This window comes from Rhodnius prolixus, unplaced genomic scaffold (genome assembly GCF_049639745.1).
Source record: "Rhodnius prolixus isolate KJV_2025 unplaced genomic scaffold, Rpr scaffold_8, whole genome shotgun sequence".
In the NCBI taxonomy this organism is placed as follows: domain Eukaryota; kingdom Metazoa; phylum Arthropoda; class Insecta; order Hemiptera; family Reduviidae; genus Rhodnius; species Rhodnius prolixus.
The window spans coordinates 32028557-32047402 of NW_027411593.1; the positions used below are offsets into that span (position 1 = coordinate 32028557).

An 18846-nucleotide genomic window follows, 5' to 3' on the forward strand; every position below is an offset into this window, starting at 1 on the left:
GAAGAATGTACTGCAGATAATAAAGAATTCGTATAGCAATTATTATGTAAAGAAAATGGTCAGATGAAATAAAGAGATGTTAAAAACAAAAAAGTTCGAAGGTTAAATCATAAGTAGATTTTACAACATTCACGAAATCGACCAGTAGCGATTGAAACTTAAGAAATGAGAGGATTTCTGAAAATTCTAGGTTTTAGAACTACGTTTTTGCTATCAAAATATGGCTTTAGAATGGCATAAAAACCATTAGAAAATAAGAATTGTCAGTACAAGATACAAAACAACACTGTTAAAGCTGTTTCAAGCAGTGTTGCCAATGTCCGGGTAATTACCCATTTTTCGGGTAATTCAACATTGAATGGGTAAGTAAGCAAGTAATTGAACTTTGACGGGTAAAATCGGGTAATCATCTTACTCAAACGAAATAATTTTTAAATATCAAATAAGTAAGAAATATTTTTTCACATATTCAAATTCATATTTTACCGCTTACAATTATGGCGTGCGCTTGCGCAGTACGAGAACATAAAGATTGAGTTATATCGATAAGCGAGAAGATTAAATAGATTGACTGTCCACAATATGAATAATTGGCTAATTAAGGTACGTAAAATAATAAATAAAATGTAAATTGGATCCATTTGATAAAATTTAGTTCTAAATTTAGTTAAATTAATTTTTTAGAAAACTCCAAACACTGATACGTCAAAGTCAGATAAACTGAGTAGTGCTACTGAAAATGAATTAATAAATCAGGTATATATATTTTGTTGTTTTTTAATTGACATAAAATGAAAGCCATTACTAATAAATAAATTTTTTACTTTTTTAGAATGATAGCTCCGATTCACCTAGTGATTTTGAATGTAGTGGTCAAAGGTCGTCCAAAAAAAAACTAAAAAGACTAAGTAAAAAAAAAATTGGAGAGCCAAAATTTTGTGATGCTTGGCTTCAGAATCCAGACTTTAAGGAATGGTTGAAAAAATCAGTCCATAATGATAAGCATAAAGCTTTTTGTAAGATATGCTTAAGTGAAATAGTTTGCTACAACAAGAATAGTCTCAAACGACATTCACAATCAGCTAGACATAAATCAAACTTATCAAAACCTATTCAAAATCGTACAATTAATAATTTAATTCAAGAAACTCCATTAAATCGTCAAGTGAAACGAGCGGAATTAATATTGAGTGCTGTAGTAGCTTCGAAATGTTTATCTTTCTCATTAATGGATGTATTGGGACCTGTAATTACAAAAATTTTCCCAGATTCTAAAATTGCCCACAAACTATCGCTGAAAAGAAGTAAGACTACAGCAATGGTTGGAAGTTTATCAAAATCATTGATAAAAAATTTTTGTGACCATCTAAGAACTCCTGGGTCTTTTTTTTCATTAATAATGGATGAATCCACAGATGTTAGTCATATCAAGCAGTGTGCTTTTACCATTATCTACTATGATGAATTTAGTCAAAAAGTTGCGACTAATTTCTTTGATTTAGTCGAAACAGATTTAGGCAACGCTGAGGCATTATATTCAATATTAGAGAAAGTTTTGGTAGAAAAAAATATCCCTTTAAATAACTTGATTGGATTTTCTTCTGACACGACCAATGCCATGGCTGGTAACAGTAAATCAGTGTTTGCATTGTTGCAAAAAAATATTGAAGGCATAGCAACAATTAAATGTTCATGTCACATGATACATCTGGTTGCTTCTCATGCATGTGCCAAACTGTCTACATCTGCTGAAGAACTACTTCGTAACTTGGCTTCTTATTTTCATCGTAGCTGGAAGAGAATAAAGGAACTACAAGAATTCCAAGAATACTTTGAAGTAAGTCCACACAGGATCTTATCACCAAGTAATACACGATGGTTGTCGTTAAAAAGTTGTGTAGATCGAGTGCTCGAACAATTCGCACCTCTAAAGGTTTATCTCCAAGGTCAATTAATGAATGATCCATCTCCAACATTACAAACTATGCTTAAAACTATGGATAATCGGTTTACCTTCATCACTTTGCAATTTATGAGTTATGCATTAGGTATTTTTACTGATTTTAACTTAATGTTTCAAACAGAGAAACCCATTTTACATAGGGTAAAACCTGAAATTGAAAAAATTTTAAAAAGACTTGTGTTCAAATTATATAGACATTGCTCATATTAGAAAAAATGACATTTACAATTTAGATCATAAAAATCCTAGATTTTTTGTGTCAATAGATAATATTTACGTGGGTCTTGAAGCAAATGAAAGTTTAACAGACTTAATTGAAAATAAAAAAGTACAAAAATGGGACATTATTGAATTTAAAAAAAAAATTTTAAATTTTTACATTGAAGCTGTCAGTGAAATTAAAAAGAAATTTGATTTCAGTGATTCTATGTATGCATTTTTGCATATATTAGAACCAAAACAAGCTCGTGCTTATATCATAAAATCGTTGGGTGTAGTTTTACAAAGATTTCCAAGTTTAAAAAACTATGTTATGCTGCAAGAATTGGATAATGAGTGGAAAAGACATGCGTTATTAAATTTAAAAGATTTTAATATCGATATAAATTTGGACACTGAGGATTACTGGGCTAAAATTTTTAATATAAAAAAAGCTGATGGTGAACTTGAATTTAAAAATTTAAAAAAAGTTATATACTTTTTGCTTGTTTTACCCTTCTCTAATGTATCTGTTGAAAGAATTTTCAGTGACATAAAAAATATAAAAACTGATCACAGAAATAATTTGTCAACTAATACATTAAAGTCTATTTTAATCACCAAAAATTTTTTATCCAAAGATAATGATATTATTAATTTTGAACCAAATGAGGAAATGTTAAATACTAACATTTGGGACAAAAAAGAGGTTTAAAAGTTTATTTTCTGTTTAGTTATGACTATTATAATAATTTTAAATATAAAATTTATAAAAATGTTGCTACTAATTATGTTAATACATAAAAGCTGTAAAATAAAGAATAAAATAATTTAATCATAGTTATTATTTACATACTGTTTATAACCTTTAAGCTTACGAAGAGTTTTTTATATTTCCCGCTTATAAAATATAGTTGGTAACGCTGGTTTTAGTATCGGGTAAAAACGGGTAATTGAACCTAGTGGAGAGGGTAATTCTGATTTACCCCATCGGCAACACTGGTTTCAAGTTCAACAAAAGTAGCTAAAGACGCAATAGTTTGAATATTTCTTTGAAGCTCAAATTTTTAAATTTAAATTCTCATTTAACAAAAATAAATTCTTCTTTTTATACTTTTGCAGTCATATTTTGAGTTTTTAAACTCATATACTCAAACTACATTGCGTATAGTTTGTACAGATATGCCTTGCTGTTTCATTTTTTCTGATATAACAACAGAAAATTGGGCGAACATTTCTGTAGATTGCAAAAATCTTTCTCCGGAACGAAGCGGCAGGTAAAAAAGCTTGGAAATAGAAAAAAAAAAAATATATATTTTTAACAGAAAACATATTTAGAGAAACTAAAATTAAGATTTGTTCCCTAAAATTTCAGAGTGGAAATTTGGGTTAAAAAAGAAAATTGATCAGCCCTACTCCTTAATAAAATTGATCCGAGAAACTATCCGACTAGCTTTGAACACGAATTTCCATAGGGCAAAGAATCCGAGAAGAGTCTTTTGCGTCCACGCTTACAACCCCGACTGACTCTTAAATCACAAATTCCCATAGAAGAGAAAAGGAAAATGATTAATTTCTAAAGGGAAAATGATCCATGAAAAGTTTGTGTCCACACTTAGAATACTGATCTTACAAGAAAAGTTCTTGTCGACTTGGGAGCAGGAAACACAATACTTGCCAGATAATTTGGCTGCATATATTTATTACCTCATAAATGCCTTCACATTTTTACAAATATTGATTAAATTTGAACTCTAGAGGGCATCGCAAAATCTTATTTTGTTTGCAGATGCTTCCTCTGAAGGTCTAGTTACCATGAAGAAACTTTTATTTAAGAGTATGACCTCAAATGAAAATGATTCGAGGATCTGAGTTTGACAAGTCTATAAATCGGCTGTGATTTAGAAAAACAAAAGTCTCATTGGGTAGCCGAAAAGTATAGTTATTCTTGCAAAAAAATTAATTAAGTTGGTAGAAATTAAATTTACATCACTTTGTTGACATTTTAATGTAAACGACGTCACACCAAAAACAAATAATTAATTTGTAACATTAATGCAAGAAACAGGTGTTCGATTAAACATATGGAATATGTCTTTCAAAACATGTTTTGAAAGTAAAATAATAAAAGTGAACTCATTAAGCGTGTTTTGAGGTGAGTGAGGTTGGCCAGAACATGGGCGATATAGTGTACAAGTTGGAAGGTATGTTGGTTAGATGTGGTTAAGAGAGGATGGAGAGAGACCAGGGCAGCTAGTTGTGAACAAGTCGTGTGGAATGGGAAACAATGACGCAGGACGGGTCCTGGAATGGAGGAGGATGAAGCACACTGGTGAATGGTAAAAAAAGGAAAAAAAAAGAACGCGATGCACTCGTGAAGCCCTAGGTTGGCCTGGGGGCTCTTCTCCACACCCTCTGGTAGGCTGTGAAACTGAGCAGACAGCCAGGGGAGATACGAGGTTTAGTAGAGGAACGATTCGCCCGTAGTACCGGCTGGCGGTGACATCAGAGTGTCCACCTATTATCTCACGTTACACAAAACTCGCAAAATTAAATCGAGAGGGAAATTAATATTTCATACCAACAGCGGGCGTTATACCACGTGTTACTGACAATCTCCTATCTTCTATGTACAGCTGCCTCTACTGGCGTCATTCCACCACGTTACAAAATCGTGTTGTTTACTATAAATTATATTTTTCATTTTAATTATTTATTATCTAACGAATACTACAACATCTAAAGTCTGCAATAATATAATAAAATTTAGAAATACAATCTTGACAAGAACAGTAACTGCACGCCGCATGTATCGAAGCTCTAATTACAAATGTTACATAAAAAATGAATTTTAGTAAGTGTTGCCTTCAAAATCAAATAGTTTCATCGTGACAAAACTATTTAGAAGGCTTCCCAAGATGGCTTATATAATTAATAACTTTCTGATAGCACATCATAAATAATTTATAATAAGACTGACGTTATCCGTCTTAATTATGGATTGAATATTACAAATTAAAATATTCATTATGAATACTTCATTCAAACTTCTAATATTAAGGAGTTTTCTAAATATTTTACTTTTCATTAAAACTGCCTGATAGGGCAGTTGTGTAGAAGTTGATCGTCAAAAACTGCCCGAAAAAGCGTAATGTTAAAAACATCCAAATTTGACAATTTTTTTATCTCTTTGCTATAAAAAAATAAAATTCCCTAATTTTCTTTAAAGTGAAAGGTAATATCCTCGTTTACAAGTGCAATTTTTAGCCACAACACAGATTTCGAGAACAACGTTGCTAAAAATGGGCAAAAACGGAGTTTTCAAAATTTCTTTTTCTTGTACTACTTGTTTATACTACTTAAGGGCAAGTAATACAAACGGGCCAAATTATCGGAAGAAGAAGATGGATATTCTATTGAAGGATAAGCATGAGCAGCCTGTAGAGGAATCGAGTTTTCAGTTTCAGTTTGAGTCTAGCTAGAAGTTTGAAGCGTTGGTTAGTTTCCTGTCTTTTCCAGTCTAGTGGGACGGATTCCATGACAACCGTTGGTCTAGGATACAGTCTACAGTTGGTATAGGTGATTGGCTGATGAGAAGTAGGATTTTTCATTCGCCTTTTGTTAAACGAGACCTGTAAGTGGGGATTAATGTGCATTTGAAGTGCCCTAGTAAACTTTAAAGAGCAGATAGGATTGTAGTATCATCAGCAAAGATGGTATTTGGATGCTGAGGAATATCTGCCGCACAATAAGAATAAAGAAGAGGATCTAAAAACCCTGCGGAACACCAGCACTGTCTAGTTAGATACCACGAGTCTCTGGTGCTCCATAGTTGACTCTAAAATATTGGATCTTGTAGGTATGAGGAAGGATATCCTTCAGTTTGCAAAAGCAGACCCTCATGCCACACCCAGTCGAACTATCACATTTATTTGATGAAAATCTTCAGGCATTAATAAGGGGTTGTTAGAGAAGAATGATGTCTAAGGTAACATTTGTCACGACATGATAAGATCGCAATGCTTTCCTTATCTAGTCTCGAGAAAGGAAAAAAAAAATTGTTCTCTTATAGAGGAAAACCATCTTTGAATTTATGGTCGTTAGCATAGCTGCTTCATGAATCGTTTTCAATCGAGGATCTAAAAACTCACAAGAGAAATCTGAAATCTACTCAAAAGATACATCTCATAATTCCATCTTGAATAGATTATAGATGAACTATTATAATAATTGAATAGTTTCTAGTAAGTTAATCTGTTGAAAGTTTAACTACGATAAAATGTATTTCTATTCTATAAGTTACTAGACTGTGTAATCACCTAAATCACTAAATACATATATAATTTCATGTTAGCATAAATAATTATCGCTTTTGAATTTTTTTGTAAAATGTAAAGAGAGTATAGGTTTTCGTGAAGTATGATTTTATAAATAATCTTTTTGTATGAATATAAGATGGCCCTTATTTAACTAGTTCTTACTCCTCTCTCCTTCTCTAAGAACTCTCTCTAATGCAGCTTATCTACGTTAATAATACAAAGGTTTGGTTGTTTGAGAATATTTTAGCACAGAAATTTCTCGGGCACTGTTGAAATATAGAGAATAATAATGGAAACTTAGAACCTCGCGTGCGAAGAAAAAACTTATAATTCTTATTTCTGTTCCTACGTCGGATCTGAAAAAAAAAAAAATTAAGAAATCTTTTTCGAGGTTATCGAACCACAAAACGGATGTATCGTGTGAAAATTCAAAATTCAAGGCCTGCTCGATCTTTATATAATTCCTTCCCTTACTAGGTGAAATAAAACAGGAAAATTAAGACACCTCGAGTCGTGATGACAATTTGCTAATTTTAAGCACTGAAATCACATTTCTACAATTTCAAATTTCACACTCATTCACTACTCATTCACACTCATTAGCAAACACTTAAGAATTGACTTAACAAATACTAACGAATTTTTTAAATTATACGGTGGCCGTTTGAGTTGTTTCTAAGTATTTGTGCATGCAAGTTGTGAGCTGTAACTTTGTAGCGTTTAATTAAATATAACCTGAAATTCCATAACAAACTGCACTCTCATTCAAGAATTTAACAAAGCCCTTCTAAATGCTAAATCTTCCCAAGAACCCAACGAAACGAAGCTGGCCGCACGGCTATCAGACGTCGAATAAACAGAGAGACAGTCTCACATACTAACTCCTTAATAGCCAAAAATCTATTTCTTATGTACTGTTGCGCTATGAATCCAAACACAGTTCAAAACCTCTAAATTAAACTTCCATTAAGCCACTTCACATTCCTCATATCAATATGAAATCTTGAATAATTATAGACTATATCAGTCTCTCTACACGGCTAAAATATAATGACAAACGATCTATTAGTTTTGGAGAAAATGGCGGATAAACTTAGAGGAAAGAGCGGTCTACAATTTGCTTAAATTACAGACAAAGTTAAGATAAATAAGAGACAATCTTTATACAACACGTTAGAAGTATCGCTAAAAGCTAACAAATCCAATGAAATAAGTGCAACAGGTAAGTGTTGTATCATTGGGCAAAGTTCAACAAGTATATAGGTAAGTTGCATTTCTATTCAAAATACAACCAAACCGTAACTATGGAACGAATAAGTCGCAGGTCAAATACATAAATACAAAAATAAAATGAATGATTTATAAAGCGAAAGACTTAAGTATAAATCTAATTATAGTTTAGTATATGGTTAAATAGTGGATAAATTTTTTTAATTCTAATAGCTGTAGGAATCATTTGAAATTATACGGGTAATTAGCCAAATTAGAAGTACTTCAAAAAGCTTTCGGAGTTCTCCATACTAAAGGAGACATCGTTTGAGGTTAATAGCTAGGATCTAAGCCCGATTTTTAACTTTAAAGAAGACAGTTTAGCTCTCTAATCTTTATTTACAAATTGATTTACTTTTATTTTCAACCATTAATTTTAAACGTTGGATAAACTTTAATTATTTGCTTTCTTAGGGATATTTTGATTTATGTATTTACCACAACTGACGAAGGCTTTAAAATGTCCTATTAGTTTGGTTGAATCTTCTTAATTTTGTATCATATAAAATAAAGTTGTATCTTTCTCAATTATTTTTCGTTTTACATGATGCATGAAGTTGCAAATCATGCATATGTCTGAACTTTATCTCTGTAAATTTACCAACTTGTACCTAACAATGATGTAAAATAAACACCCCTTAAATGTCTCGTCACTTCTGAGGAAACCTCTCCGGCACTCAATATATTTCTATTTATAAGGATTCAAGAAATTCAAAAAGCAGAACTCATTCACGCCAAAGAGTGTTCACAATAGACAAACAAAATTATTTAATTTTAAACCTCTGTTTTATCCATTTTCTTGGGAAATTACTAAAATTCACACCACCATAGTATTATGGCACTTGACTTAAGTATTATGTCTTCTTGGCGATAGCGACCAAACGTAAAACAAATGTATTTTTGGGTTTTATTGTTTGCCTTACAGTCAGTTCTTAGTATACTGCTGACGCCTGAGTTATTTTCCTCTAAACTTTAAACATATTCCTTGTTCTTTTTAATAAACTATATTACGTTGTAGCGTAAAAAATGTTTCAAACTATAGTTCTCTGAATCTTATTATTTATTTATATTTTTAAAGGTTTATTAACGAGTTCTCTATTTCTTTGAGTTTGAAATTGGGCACAAAATGTTGTACTTTTTACGCATTTAAATTTCACACTACAGTCACTTTTTATTCTTTTTATGATTTATGTAAAAATTTTATGTTCTACTCAACTTTGATGTAGGCCTTTTAAATTTATATCGAATTTAAGTACATTGCAATCTGTTTTCTGTAAAACATATGTTCCACAGCCCTGAAGATGACCTGCTCCCTAGATCGAAAGCTTAGAAAAAAAAAGGAAAAATAACCAAAATTATGACTGAAATTGCCTATAATCTTTCCTCCATTTTGAATTGATGTAACGTTCACTAAAAAAAAAAAGATGAAAAATACTCTACAATCTAAAGAGTATGGCTTATTTTGTCATCTTTTCTCTTTGATCTAACAACTGATATCAGATGTCAACTTTTTTTTTTTAATCATTTATTAATTGCCACAAGAAAATGTGTACATAAAATGAAATTTGAAGAGGATACCCAATGGTATACCTCCATGGTCTTAGAGAAGATGAACATAAAGCGCTTCAGTCGTCTAAAGGTGAGTATTGGGTACGGTCAGAATTGAAAGCTGTCGTACAAGAGGATCATGATGACATGATAAGGCGTTTTGGAATCTTCTACAGGGGAATTTTATCAGATCGGACACCATAGGAAATAAATAGAACATCATGAATGTAGGGTTTAATTGGAGACATAATAATGGCTTTTCTAAAGATTTTGGATTTTCAGGATTCGACCAAGTTTAGAAATACTTAACAACACTTCCAGACAGTTGGTCCATGTGGATTGCAGCAAAGTTTTGTACAAATTTAGTGTAGATCAATTAGTCGAATTGTCTTAAAGACAAGAGAAATCTTCGTCTGTTAGTCACCACCCATTCTTATCAGTTTTGATTTGAGTTTTTATAAACACTATTTTCACAACTGAAGTAAATTCTGCAACAAGAAGTTGATTCGCACAACAGTAAACTCAGCAAAATGGCATCTGTAAGTCCTATTTAACTTAATTTTGGGAAGTCTTTAGAGCACGATTTCATTAGTACTCCTTAAAAATGAGCTGAAATTAGCTAAAAACAAATAAATGAATATGGAGCCACAAGACAGAATTGGAATCATCCCATTTTGAAACGCGATCTGTTTAACTCATTACAGCGGTTGCATTTTAATTATTGAAACTGATACTAATCTGAAGTATATTTACAAAATGATTATTAATTCCTCTGAGCTACAAGATGCCAATATATAAACTGCTCCACAAGAAAAGTGGCGCACTTTGAAATAAGCGTTTATTTTTTGTTTTATCACATTTTGGGGAAAGATTATTAGTTTTAATTGTTTTCATAAACTGTCAGGGAACAATTAATCGAATCAAGGTCCAAAGTTTCTTGGAAATAGAGAAGCAATGCTTCGTTTAATCCCCTTCGGTCTTTTTGTGTAAAGAACAACATGAACTTTACCTCAACAGTAAATAAATTTATTGACCTCTACAGTCGCGTTTCGACTTTTTTCAAGCTGAAAGCATTGCAAACTCTCAATTACAGCAGAGCAAGTGGCCTGTATTATTGCATTAGTTGGGGATGGACGGAGTCAGCGGTACGCAGCACGAACCGTTGACCACCGTCCGTAGAGCCATCCATCGTTACCGGGAGACAGGCCTCTGCAGTCGCAGACAAGGTTCGGGTCGACCAAGAGCCACAGAAGCACTAGATGACCGATTTATTAGAATTCACACTCTAAGAAATCGTACATCAACTGCTTCTGAAACAGCTCAAACACTGCTTACTGTTCGTGGAGTTTTAGTCAGTGCCGAAACCGTACGAAGAAGGTTCGCTGAAATGAATTTACGCTCTAGGAAGCAAGCCACAGGACCAATGCTCACCGTAGATCATCGGAGAGCCCGTCTAGAGTTCGCTAGGGAACACCGCAACTGGTCTGAGAACGATTGGAGAAACGTTCTCTCTTCAGACGAGTCCCGTTTTGCTCTCTATGCACCTGATGGGAGGCGACGGGTTTACCGAAGGCCTGGAAAGCGCTACGCTCCGTGCAATATTTCTGGTAGACTACCATTCTGAGGTGGTTCAGTGCTGGTGTGGGTTGGGATTTCTATGGAGGCTAAGACTGAGCTCCACGTGTTCAACAGGGCAATCTTGAATGCAGATTTGTATGTGAGGGAAATTTTGCAGCAATATGTGATACCCTATGCACCATTTATTGGGAGAATTTTATTTTTATGCAAGATAATGCCCGACCACACACTGCCGCCGCCTGTGTTGTTTAATATCTCCACGATACTGGCATTCGTGTTCTGAGATGGCCAGCACGCAGCCCGGATTTAAATCCAATCGAACATCTTTGGGATGAGCTGGGTAGACGATTAAGATGGAGAAATAATCCTCCCAAGAGCTTAGAAGAGTTGCGAGGTGCTCTGGTGGAGATATGGGAGGAATTAACACAAGATTTCGTGAGAAATTTAATAAGGAGTATGCCGAGGAGATTGGATGCAGTAATGCGAGCAATACAGTTACTAAAATTCTTTTTCTCCTTTTTTAATCGGAAGAAATACTTTTTTTTTCAAATTCATTTTTTGCCGAGAAGTACTTTTTTTGTTAAATTAAAGGTTTTTATTTCTTTTAGATCATTTTTTATTTTATTTTAGCCCTCCCGTAACTTTATACTTCTTATATTTGCTAACTAAAATAAAATGTAGAACAAAAAAGTTACAGAGAAAAAAAAATAACGCATTTTTAAAGTGCGCCACTTTTTTTGTGGAGCAGTGTATATATATACATATTTCAATTAGAAAATAAACATATTTTTTAATTGAAAATAATGTTCTCATTTAAAGGAGGAATATTTTTTAAAAAATCCTAAGTGCGTAAAGAAATTAGTTCCCACTAGAACTAATTAGAAGGTACGGGAACAACTCCAAAAGAGAACCTGGGGAGATCTAGATAGAGCAAAGTTCCACGGTTACCATCCTGACGAAAAGTATTAAGAAGTTTCTAACATTAAACTCAATTCTGTACCCTTTGCGAAGGTTGAGGCCCTCTTTGCTGTTGAAACAAACAAGCTAAGGGTTGCTAAGGAATTCTCTCGCCTGCTCGCTCATCGTCTGAGGTTTTTAGGTCTAAACCTAGTAAATCTAGTTTATTCTATCAAATAACCTACAACCATAGATAAATATATCGTTTATAAAAAACATTCAGGGATTTGTAATTAAATAATCATTTTAGGGAGACCCTTACAGAATGAGCAAATAACTAGAATAACATTTCGTAAATGTTAGGTTCAGAGATTACTCTATTCTATCATTAAACACAATAATCACAGTTTATTTAGGAGAAAACACATTCTGGGAAAAGCGAGGCAAATCAAGGTAGCTGTGGTGATTAATTGCGAGGTACCACCGCCTTGCCAAGCAAAAAGATATTGTGGCGATTTCTGAACATGGCTGTGGATTGCTTTTGAATCAGTTTACTGTAGTAATATTTTGTTCAGATGTTTGTGCGCTACATTGTTTACAAAAAGAAAAACAAATGATCAAGAATAATGTGAACTTGATTTTTGGCCACTATTTTCTCAAAATCTTTTTAATCAACTTTATTGCGAACAATTACTCTTATAGTTAAAACCAGGATATGACCAGTATTTTAAAGAAAATTTGGGAAAAAACGTTACGTTATTTTTCAATAGAACGCTTTTTTCTTTTTGTGCATTTCTTGACGATCAACCATTTTTAAACTGGAAAATTTAATTTTGCACGAGTAATTTCAAAACATAAAAATATCAAAAGAAGACTACAACACAGCTCTATTATAAGTAACATTCAGGGTACCACAAAACACCACTGTAGTTACTGGGTGGTTCTAGACAATCATTGTCAAGCTAAGATGTATTATATCGAATTCACATCATAGCATTGAATTACGATGAATCAGTTTATATCAAAAAGTTGTAATTATATAATTCGGACTGATTTCTGAGGGTTTTATTCCCTTCCAACATTTCCGTATTAAGGTATCAAATTTTCTTGAAAATAGGCATTTTTACTTCAAAATTGATTGATACTAAGATTATGTAGGCGTTAGAACTGACCAATGTACTGGTACTACACTTCATTCGATTTCCTAATAAAACATCGCGTTCATTTTATTACAAAATACTTTAGACATTTCTTAGGGAGATGGATGTTAGATAGATTAAACTAGGGCGGCCTCAAGTCCTACGCTACTGCGACCCCTTTTGATCTATTGTGGGGCTCCCCTCACTCTAAAGCTCACCCTCCAGACCTGTCCTTTTAATCAGACTCTTAATGCTGGAGAGCGGCTCTTGGGTAAAGCTCACAGGCCCCGAGAAGTAACATCCTTAGCCAGACAAGCCCCTCGCACTGACACAACACGTGCAGTGCTGTTTCCTCCCTCTTCCTGACAGAACCTACTGAGGCTATCATCCTGAGCCTGCAGTGGCCAGTTAATAGGCCTACAATCATACTTATAGCCCCACGACCTTGACGGATTAATTCTGCAGTCAGCCTCGGCGAATAGCATTTAATAAAACTCCTTCGCCTGTCTCTGCCCAGTGGTGGCAAGCCCCAAAACAGAGTTCCATTTCTTAGGGAACAATGCAACTATTATTATTTTAAACCGCACCCTGTTCAACAACGGATTTCCTGTTTTTCGGCCGCCTATTTGTTATAGAGAGACACAAAAAAATATCCCTTAGAGAGGATTACATTAGATATTCATTAAAACTGAAGCGCGTAAAAGCGGCTCTCAGTTTCGTGGAAGAAGCGAGTAGTCTATTGGCCACCGTAATGTACACTAATCCAGTGTAAACATTCTCTAAACATAAACGCCATGTTTAAAAGAGGGCCGTCGGCTAGTTTTATAAGGATCTCTTCTCTTGTCTTATCTATTCTCAAGTATCTAAAAGATTGTATGATACTTCAAGCAACATGAATAACCAACTTCTCGTCTTGCTGCTCTCTCAGGCCAGTTTTGTTACTTCCTACATAGAAGAAGATACGTAAAAAGAATCTTCAGTGTACTTTTAAAAAAACAACAAAACATTACAAAAAAAATCTTGGACGCTCCATATACAATTAGTGACCAAATTATCGAGTCATAATGTTCCTGACAAAATAAAAGTTCAGTTACAATATAAGTACCTACATACGAAAAACAATTTCATTTAAGGAGCAATATTTTCAAAATTTAGTTAGGGTCTTCAATGCTACATAATACACATTAGTTGAACGTATGTCAAAGTAGAACACGCCTGTTTATAAGCAATTTCAAACTGGCGGTCCGCGGTCCCCGAGGTAATTTTTTGGGGCCCACGATGTCATTATATTGGTGTCAAAAAATTACAAGAATTTTTATTTATTGGGCCTTTTTCCATTTGAAGCTGCAAATTGCTCCCACATTTCGATACAACTGTAATTAAATTGATTTCCAGAATGGTTCGGTTTTAAAAGACAAATAGTTTAAGATATAGGAATACCCACAATATATTCTTATTTAGGTTAAAAATACCCGAAAAAGTAAAAACGTTTGTGGCACAAAATTGTATGTTATTTTAGGAGTACGTACGAAGGTCGTTTGAAAAGTCCGTGCAAAGTCAGAGAGATAGCACCACTGGCGCGTATCGAGGTTATGTTTAGTTAGTAGTATCTCTTGGAAGAACACACACCAAGTTTAAGCCAGATCGGTCTATTTCTTTGTGTTTGGCATTCGTTTGAATCGAGGAAGTCGAGTGATTTTCAAAAAATGGACGAAAAAGAATTTCGTGTGTTGATTAAACACTACTTTATGAAAGGCAAAACGCCTCAGGAGACTAAAGAGAAGCTTGATAAACATTATGGTGACTCTGCACCTTCGATTAGAACAGTTTGTAAGTGGTTTAAAAATTTTCGGAGTGGCCATATGGGCAGAAGTGACGCTGAACGTTCTGGACGCCCTGTTGAGGTTACTACTCCAGAAATCATTGATAAAATCCATGATATGGTGATGGATGACAGAAGAGTGAAGGTGCGTGAGATTGCTAGTGATGTGGGCATCGCGAATGAACGGGTACATAATATTTTGCATCAACATTTGGACATGACAAAGCTATCCGCAAGATGGGTGCCGCGATTGCTCACGCTTGACCAAAAACGAAATCGTGTGAAGTGTTGCAAGGACGGTTTGCAGCTGTTCCAGAAGAATCCGCAGGACTTTAAGCGTCGTTTCGTCACTGTGTATGAAACATGGATACATCACTACACTCCTGAGACCAAAGAACAATCTAAACAATGGGTTACCAAGGGGGAATCTGCGCCAAAATAGGCGAAGACCGTTCCTTCGGCCGGAAAGATTATGGCGACTGTCTTTTGGGATTCGCAAGGAATAATCCTCATCGACTATCTGGAAAAGGGTAAAACTATTACACGTGCATATTATTCATCGTTATTGGACCGTTTGAAAACCGAGCTGCAAGAAAAACGCCCACGATTGGCCCACAAAAAAGTCCTTTTCCATCACGACAACGCACCAGCTCACACCTCAGCAGTTGTGGTCGCAAAATTAATGGAAATAGGGTTCCAACTCGTTTCACATGCCCCCTATTCTCCAGACTTGGCTCCCTCGGACTACTATTTGTTCCCCAATATGAAGAAATGGCTGGCGGGAAAAATATTTTATTCAAACGAGAAGGTGATTGCAGAAACGAATGGCTATTTTTCAGACTTGGACAAATCCTATTATTCGGAAGGGATCAACAAACTAGAGCAGCGTTGGACGAAGTGTGTAAGCCTAAAAGGAGACTATGTTGAAAAATAAAAAAGGTTTACCCAAAAAACTAAGTAGTTTTTATTTTGCACGGACTTTTCAAACGACCCTCGTATATTCTTATTTAGGTTATAAATACCCCAAAAAGTAAAAACGTTTGTGGCACAAAATTGTATGTTATTTTAGGAGTACGTACAACTTGTGTGGGCAAATATTTTCGTCCACGAAATTAAATAAAACTGCATTCAGATCAATGTTAACTAATAAAACATCTGCTTTAATGAAGATTTTTCAGTTCTCAGTCTTTGTGTTAGGAAAACTGGTACGAGGAAAGCGCTGGCCAAGTTTCGGGTAAAAAAAAATAATAATTTTAGTTTCATAAATACGTAAGATAGAATATCTGTTTCAATAAAAGCAATTATATAGTTTTAATTATTCTATCGTGTCTATTTTCCGGTATAGTTCAGGTGCAAAGGACCTTCGATGTTGTGCACCTTTTAAACAAAACAAAAAATTATTCTATCCATATTCTTGAATCCTCACTTCAGAATTTAAATTTAACGAAATTTATAAATATGTTTTGGCCCGCCTGAATCTTGCCTGTTACACTAAATGGCACGTATATTAACCAAGTTTGACACCCCTGCCATAGAAGATTGGGTTTCCACTATAGATTTGTCACATAACACAACAATATATTAGTAAGAAAGTGTTACAACCTAGTACTGAAGACCCTAAAAGCTGGTAAGACCATACATTAAATTGAAATAGCACTTCAGAGAGAAGTACAAACATCTAGCAGTAAAGTAAAAGTAATCACCTATTTTTTCAGGCAAGCTTTACGTCCAACTACCAATTAGGTGTCGTGGACGGAGGCGACTAGCAAACATACTTGTACTGTAAATTTCTTATTATTAACCATTAAATAAAATCCAAGGCCTACAGACCGAGAGAATCAAACCCAGTACCACTATACATGTTAGCTTTGCAAGTCTGCCTCTAATCGCTCGGCTACCGTGGCATCTAACAGTACACCTAATCAAAACCATCGTTAAGTTACAAATAAAAGTTGTAAAAATAGAAAAGTATATCAAGTCTTTAATAAACTTATTAAAAAATAACAGCAAAGTGTCCTGTTGGCAGATTTAGTCTGAAACCTTATTTGTACGATGATGGGTTCAAACGAGCGCTTTTTCGTTTAAGTTATGCTGAACTGGCACTCCACATACAAGAAAGTATTACACCAAAACATGGGTTCAACTATATGTATCCGAAATTTGACCTAACCGATTATTTTCTGTTAATAGAGAAAGTAAATATATAAAAATGTTTTTTATATTAATCTTAATTAGAAATTCAGATTTATCAGTAATAAAATGCTTATCGGATGAATTTATCAGCGAAATAATACTTTACTGGCATAGAATATTCCATACATAAATTTCTACGTAAAGGCAGAAATAAAAAGAGCGAATAGTATTGGCAAAATATAAAATATGTTTTACGATAAGAGACAGAAGTGAGTCCGTTAATATCCGTGTGTAGCGCGCGCGTGTGTAAAGAAGGATGGGGTTGGCGGGTCTGCGGGGGGGACGAGGTCCGTATATATCTTGCCGTTCTATTTATAGAATACAACATTAATCTGGTCCTGCATTGAAAAGTAGAACCTCAAGGCTTTGCTTGCTCTCTCTTCAAACTGTTCTTCCTTCGACCGCTCGTTCGCTCGCTCGGCCGTTCTCTTTCTCACAACAGAACTACAACGCTCGTTCGCCATACCTATTTATATTCTGATTTCTCGTGTTATTATATTCATTCAGGATGCAATTTTTATATACTGCAGCTGTACTTGGAAGTCCCTTTATCGCATACAACGGAAGGCTGTATTTACTGAACATTTTATCATATAACATTCACTCCTTCAATGAGTGCTCTATTCAGTTTATATAAAATAGTTAATGGTACAAACACAATTTACAGAACATTCAGTTCCTGTTATTCTCATGCTTTCATGAATGAAAGCATGAGAATAACAGCACTCGAAAGTCTCTTCAAAGTCCAAAATTTTAAACAAATTTAATTCTTCCCTCCTAAAACTAATCCAAAACTAGTCACAACGAAATTTATGTTTATGGGTGTAAGAAAATACGAAATCAATAATAAATTGTAGGAGCCATAATAGAAACATCCCAGAAAATTAAAAATTAAACAATAATTTTTACTTTCTGTTGATTCAAACTCAATTTTGATAAAAAAAAATCAACCTTATTTAATAGAATACACAAGACAAGGGAACGACATTGAAATTTTCCTTTACACTGAACTCTACCTACCAACTCGCTTTGACCAGATGTCTCCTTAATATTTCAGAGTCAACTGTGGAGCAGCAGACTATGATATCCATCTAGCTCGAGCTGGTGTTCCTCAGGGCAGTGTCCTAGGTCCTATTTTTTACTCCTTGTATACAGTACAGCAGACATACCTCAACATCCAAATATCATTCTTTCTACCTTTGCTGACGACACTGCAATCTTATCTCCTCATTCCGATCCTCTTATCGCTACACGAACTCTTCAAACGTACATCAACCACTTACAGTTTACAACCACTAGCTTATCAAAACTAACGTTACGAAATCAAAATATTTAGTATTTACTCTAAGTCGAAAAGTCCTACCTCCCATCATCTTGAACCAAACTCCTATACCAACTGTGGACAAAGTACGCTACCTTGGACTGTACCTAGTCAAACGGTTGACATGGAATCCCCATACTAGACTGAAAAGACAAGAAACTAACCAACGCTACAAAACTTCTCGCCAGACTACTTGACAAATAAACTCAACTTACAAAACAAAAGACACTGTTATTATAACTAACAACTAAAACAACTTATAACTGTTGTTGCTGCGACCTATTTGGTCATACGGCATTGAAGTAAAGGAATCGACTAAACGTTGCAATTCTTTACGCATCCAGACTTTACTATCAAAAATACTACGAAAACTTCTTAACGCTCCATTCTACATTTCTAACCTCGCCATTCATAATGATCTCAAAATCCCTGTCGTCTTAAGTTCTTGCTAAAAATCATTTCTTAAAATTTCATTCTTTTAAAGCAGCTCATCCAAATCCTTTAATAGAACACTTAACTTCTTCCACATTACCAGGCAATCCTCCAAGGAAATATTCTATAACATTTTTTTAAATAAAAGTCGTTTTAGAGGTAAAGAT

The 18846-nt window shown here is 34.3% G+C and overlaps 1 protein-coding gene across 1 annotated transcript; it reads left to right on the plus strand.

Annotated features, from left to right (window-relative positions):
• Positions 1 to 304: 304 nt before the first annotated feature.
• LOC141451205 (uncharacterized) lies at positions 305 to 3019 on the plus strand. The gene is made up of 3 exons (XM_074122405.1): positions 305 to 603; positions 685 to 756; positions 833 to 3019. The coding sequence occupies exons 1-3, from the start codon at positions 583 to 585 to the stop codon at positions 2171 to 2173; spliced, it is 1434 nt and encodes a 477-aa protein (XP_073978506.1). The 5' UTR covers positions 305 to 582; the 3' UTR covers positions 2174 to 3019.
• The last annotated feature ends 15827 nt before the right edge of the window (positions 3020 to 18846 follow it).